At 35.4% G+C, this 6,275-nt stretch overlaps 1 protein-coding gene across 1 annotated transcript; it reads left to right on the top strand.

Annotated features, from left to right (window-relative positions):
- Positions 1-365: 365 nt before the first annotated feature.
- LOC110038304 lies at positions 366-1,088 on the top strand. Its single transcript, XM_020743097.1, has one exon. The coding sequence runs from the start codon at positions 366-368 to the stop codon at positions 1,086-1,088; it is 723 nt and encodes a 240-aa protein (XP_020598756.1).
- The last annotated feature ends 5,187 nt before the right edge of the window (positions 1,089-6,275 follow it).

Genomic DNA, 6,275 nt, shown 5'->3' with positions numbered 1-6,275 from the left:
ATAAACTTGGTTTTAGTTGTCTAAATAAAGCTTAATTTCTAGAAGCTTATTCTAGAATATGTGGTAGGTATGAAATTATTGTGTAGTAGGTGTGGTAGGTGTGGTAGGTGTGGAATTATTGTGTGGTAGGTATGAAATTATTTGTAACCATTGGATTGGAATTGTTGTGGCACAATACTAGTCATTAATTTAGGATGTGCCACTAGTATAAATAGAGGTGGAGTCTTTGAGTTTGTATCAAGCCAAGTTAAGGTGATAAATAAGAGTGAAGCTTCTTCCATAAGTTTTTAGTCGTTTGTCATATCCTAAAAGCTTCTCCATTCCAACAAAGTGGTATCAGAGCCTAAAGGTTCCATTACAGAGCAATGGCAAACGGTGGCATGGTTTCATTCCAAGTCCCGATGTTTAAGGAAAGCATCTACGACAATTGGAGTATCAAGATGAAGGCACTCCTTGGAGCACATAACGTTTGGGAGGTTGTGGAGAAAGGCTACGATGAGCCAAGCGATGAGTCTGCTCTATCCACAACACAAAAGGATAGCTCAAGAGACTTGCAAAAGGGAGACAAGAAGGCTCTCTTCCTCATCTATCAAGTTTTAGATGAAGATGGTTTTGAGAAGATCCAAAGTGCTAATTTGGCCAAACTAGCATGCAAGAAGCTCGAGGTTTCGTATAAGGGAGAAGAGAAGGTTAAAAAGGTACGACTTCAAACTTTAAGAAGCCAATTTGATGTTTTACATATGAAAGAAAGCAAGTTGGTTTCCAATTACTTTTCTAGAGTTGTTACCATTTCCAATCAACTAAAAAGAAATGGTCAGAAGTTAGAAGATGTGGCTATCATAGAAAAGATTCTTCGATTTTTAGATTCAAAATTTGATAGTATCACAACCATTATCAAAGAGACAAAGGGCATACAAGCCATGACGATAGAGCAACTTCTGGGTTCATTGCAAGCTCATGAAGAAAAGAAGAAGATGAATGAAGAGATTGCTGACCAACTTCTCAAGACGAATCTCCAACCAACTCAGAAAGATGAAAGCTTCAACAACACTATAAGCCAACATGGAAGACGTAGTGGACAAGGATGAAGTCATGCTAGCAAGCAAGGATGGAGTATCAACAATAACTATGAGAAAGGAGAAAGATCTACAAGAGGACGTGGTCAAGGGCGCTCAAACTCGAGGTATGATAAATCTCAAATTAAGTGCTATAATTGTAACAAGTTCGGACATTATGCGAAAGAATGAAGAGCACCTAAGTACAAAGTTAATGAAAGAGTCAACTACTTAGAAGAAAAAAAAGAAGAAAATGGCACTCTACTTCTAGCATACAAGGATAATGAAAGAGGTGAAGATAGTACATGGTACCTGGACACCTGTCCAAGCAACCATATGTGTGGGAGACGAAGCATGTTAGTAGAGCTTGATGAATCGGTAAGCGACAATGTCTCTTTTGAAGTTGAGTCCAAGATAGAGGTGAAAGGCAAATGTATCATTCTCATCCGTCGGAAAAATGGGAAGCATCAATTTATTTCTAATGTTTACTTTCTGCCAAATATGAAGAGCAACATTTTGAGTTTAGGGCAACTCTTGGAGAAAGGATATGATATTTACTTAAAAGAAAATACTCTCTTCTTAAAAGACAATATTGGTAACTTGATTGCTAAGGTGCAAATGTCTAAAAATAGAATATTCTCACTCAACATTCAAAAGGATATTGCCAAATGTCTGAAGACCTGTTATAAAGATGCTTCTTGGCTCTGACATCTTTGATTTGGGCATCTCAACTTTGGAGAACTTGATTTGCTTTCAAATAAAGAGATGGTGAGAGGATTAACTTGCATCAACCACCCTGATCAATTATGTGAAGGATGCTTACTCAAAAAGCACTTCAGGAAAAGCTTTCCAAGGGAGTCAAGTTCAATAGCCCAAAAGCCTCTTGAGCTCATACATACAGATGTCTGCGGTCCAATAAAGTCAATCTCACTCGGTAAGAGCAACTATTTTCTTCTCTTCATAGATGATTTTTCACGAAAGACATGGGTGTATTTCTTAAAACAAAAATCAGAGGTTTTTGGAATATTTAAGAAATTTAAGGCAGATGTAGAGAAAGAAAGTGGTCACAAGATTAAAGTTATGTGATCTGATTAAGGAGGAGAATTCACTTCAAAAGAATTTCAAGAATTCTGTGAAATCAACGAAATACGTCGACTTCTAACTGTTCCAAGATCCCACCAACAAATTGGAGTAGCAGAAAGGAAGAATACAACCATCCTCAACATGATAAGAAGCATGTTAAAAAGCAAGAGATTGCCGAAGGAGTTTTGGGCAGAAGCGGTTGCATGTGGTGTTTATTTGGCTAATTGATCACCAACAAGAAGTGTGTTGGGAAAGATACCACAAGAAGTATGGAGTGGAAGGAAGCCTGACATGTCTCTTCTACGAGTTTTTGGATGCATATCTCATGTACACATACCCGACGAGAAAAGAAGTAACCTGGATGATAAGAGTGAGAAGTTCATTTTCATTGGTTACGACAACAACTCGAAAGGCTGCAGGTTATATAATCCAAATACAGGGAATACAACCATCAGTAGAGATGTCATATTCGATGAAGGAGGAGAATGGGACTGGGGACTACATGCTGAGGACTACAACTTTTTCCCATACTTTCAAGAAGAAGACGTAGAACAATCAAGGATCGAGCAAGCAAGAGAAGAGCCTACTACTCCACAAACAATATTGACTACAAGTAATCAAAGCGACTCATCGTCATCAACTTCAAGAGAAAATTCAAGTGAATGAGTACCACGCTTCAGAAGATTAGAAGATCTTTATGAGGTAACTATGAATCAAGATAATCTTACTCTTTTTTGTCTCTTTGTTGACTGTGAACCCATGGACTTCCAAGAAGCCATACAAAGCAAGAAGTGGAAAGATGGAATGGATGAAGAAATTAAGGCGATCGAGAAGAACGACACATGGGAGCTGGCTTCACTTCCTAAAGGGCATAAGGCAATTGATGTGAAGTGGGTGTACAAAGCGAAGAAGAATTCCAAAGGAGAAGTTGAAAGATACAAGGCAAGATTGGTGGAAAAAGGCTACAGTCAAAGAGCAGGCATCGACTATGATGAGGTATTTGCCCCTATTGCTCTATTAGAAACTATTAGACTAATCATCTCTTTGGCAGCTCAAAATAAGTGAAGAATACATCATATGGATGTAAAATCTCCCTTCTTGAATTGAATACGTGAAGAAAAGGTCTACATTAAGCAACACATTAAGCAACCACCAGAGCAACCACCAGGATATGAAGTCAAAGGGAAAGAAGACAAGGTTCTAAAGCTAAAAAAGGCTTTGTACGGGCCGAAGCAAGCACCAAGAGCTTGTAATAGCCGAATAGACAAGTATCTGTAAGAAAAAGGCTTCATGAAGTGTCCGTATGAGCATGGTCTTTACAAACTATCACAGTTTGATGAGGGAAAAAGAATTGCTCCAACGTTTTTCAAGAGTTTGGTTGGAAGTTTGCGCTACTTGACATGCACAAGACCTGATATTCTTCATGCTGTTGGATTTGTCAGTCGCTACATGGAGACTCCGACTGTTACCCACCTGAAGACTGCTAAAAGAATTATGCGCTATATCAAAGGTACAATTGATTTTGGCTTATTTTACTCATCATCCAACAATTTCAAGCTTGTAGGATATAGCGACAGTGATTGGGCTGGAGATATGGATGATAGAAAGAGCACTACAGGGTTCGTGTTCTTCATAGGAGACACTGCTTTCACTTGGATGTCAAAGAAACAACCAATTGTCACTCTTTCTACTTGCGAAGCAGAGTACGTGGCTGCAACCTCATGTGTTTGTCATGCAATTTGGCTTCGAAACTTATTAAAGGAGATAAGTTTACCACAAGAAGAGGCGATTAAGATTTGTATCAATAATAAGTCTGCAATCGCGCTAGCGAAGAATCCTGTTTTCCATGATAGAAGCAAGCACATTGATATGCGTTATCACTACATCAGAGAATGCATCGAAAAAAAGGAGATACAAGTGCAGTACGTGAAGTCTGAAGACCAAGTTGCAGATATTTTTACCAAGCCACTCAAGAGTGAAGACTTTATTAAAATGAGAAGTTTGCTTGGAGTCACAAAATCAAGTTTAAGAGGGGGTGTTGAAATATAAACTTGGTTTTAGTTGTTTAAATAAAGCTTAATTTCTAGAAGCTTATTCTAGAATATGTGGTAGGTATGAAATTATTGTGTAGTAGGTGTGGAAGGTGTGGTAGGTGTGGACTTGTTGTGTGGTAGGTATGAAATTATTTGTAACCATTGGATTGGAATTGTGGTGGCACAATCCTAGTCATTAATTTAAGATGTGTCACTAGTATAAATAGGGGTGGAGTCTTTGAGTTTGTATCAAGCCAAGTTAAGGTGATAAATAAAAGTGGAGCTTCTTCAATAAGTTTTTAGCCTTTTGTCATATCCTAAAAGCTTCTCCATTCCAACATTGATTTAGGCGGAAATAAAGGATTATGCATACCTCGTATCATAACTAAATTAGTGAAGATAACGGGAAAAATTTCAATGATGTCGACATGGATAGTGACTAGGCGTTTGCAATAAATTCACCCTTAGATGGGAATGGACTATTCAATACAAAAACAGTGAAATTATTTTATATTAATTTCTAAGATTTTGCTCCTCGGCTTAAAACAAATAAATAATATTCTTTTGTGTCGCTAAGCACATAATCATAGTTATTTTATTTTTTTAATGAGAAAAAAAAACGCTTTATCTTTTCATTATGTATATAATAATATTAATTAGTACAATCAAAAATAAACCACACGTAATTTCACAAATAATATTTTTGCATAAGATTCAAAAATAATCGTTCTACATAGATGTGGCAAAAGAATATCACTCATTCATTATGACTGGCGTGTATTACGGTGCTAAATATTGTCATACATTTGATACCTAGTTTAAATGTTATAATAATAATATCTTGGCTGTTATGTGATTTTAAATATTTTTGGTACTTGTTTAGCTTGCATGGCAGCTCCAAATTCGTCTTTGACTTATTATCACATTTAATTCATATCAAATATCTAAATAATAGTTCTAAATTTATTAAATTATTTATTCATTTAAACTTATAAAATTATTTGCTAATATGGAAATGTAAATATCAATGATTTCTTGAAGTTTATTAAATTAGCTCATTAAAAGCTCATTTAATTAATTTTGGTAAGCCGAGCATAGTTAAACTCGTTCATAGCAAAATCTAAATTAATATGAATATAAAGCTCCACCAAAGCATAAGTCGAACATGTGCAATTTTTATTATGCTTGATTCGGTTTGAATATAAAGCTTAGTGTCGGGTGATCAACTGGTGACAATGGTCCAATTACTCCAACCAATATTATAAATACGATGAAGTTGATTGATAAACATAGCAATAAAATAATTCTAAAAAGGCTTGCTGATCAGATTTAAGATGGTTGAAAAGTGGCAAAGATATATGTCCACTTGAGAGGAATCATTTTTCATAAATGGTTCATGAAATGAAAATCTGCTGATGCTAGATAAATTTTTTATAAATTTAAATTTTGTTGGATGAATTACATGGAAACTTGGAAATAAATAGACCATATATTGAGGAGGCGCCCAAAAGCTTGCAATGATGATAACTGTAATTAATACTACTATGAATAAAAAAGATATTCTGAACTGCTCTCTTTTTCATTATTTTGTTATTTTATGTAAACAAAAAAAAAGAGCTAAAAGCAATTATCAAGTCAAATACATATCTCGCATCTGAGTTTAAAAGGAACTGAATCATCCATTCTACCACAAAATAACTGGAGCTCAATTCTGATCAATTTGAAACACCTCAATCAAAAAAATAATAACAATAATAAAATAAAAAATAAAACATATAAGTGAGCTTAGAAGTAATAACAATTTTCCGAAGAAGCACAATCCTCGCCATTATCAATGTGAGCTTCAATGTTAGGTACTCTTAACTCATTCTACAAAATAAACCGGAACCTCAACTTTACTGATTTCAAAACAATGCCATCTAAACTGGAGAATGAGCATATATGGTTTCTACTCTAAAATTTTGCAGGTGGCATAACCTTCAAGGCCAATTGAACTAAAATCTCACTTATTTTTCTTTTTCTTTATTTATTTTTTGGTGCAAGATGAACCCTGAAATCGGACATCGTAGCTGTTGAAATATAAACTTGTTTTAGTTGTTTAAAT

The sequence above is a fragment of the Phalaenopsis equestris genome, unplaced genomic scaffold (genome assembly GCF_001263595.1).
Source record: "Phalaenopsis equestris unplaced genomic scaffold, ASM126359v1 Scaffold232424, whole genome shotgun sequence".
NCBI classification, from domain to species: domain Eukaryota; kingdom Viridiplantae; phylum Streptophyta; class Magnoliopsida; order Asparagales; family Orchidaceae; genus Phalaenopsis; species Phalaenopsis equestris.
The sequence above is the reverse complement of the archived record's forward strand: the minus strand, read 5'-3'. Positions and strand labels throughout refer to the sequence as shown.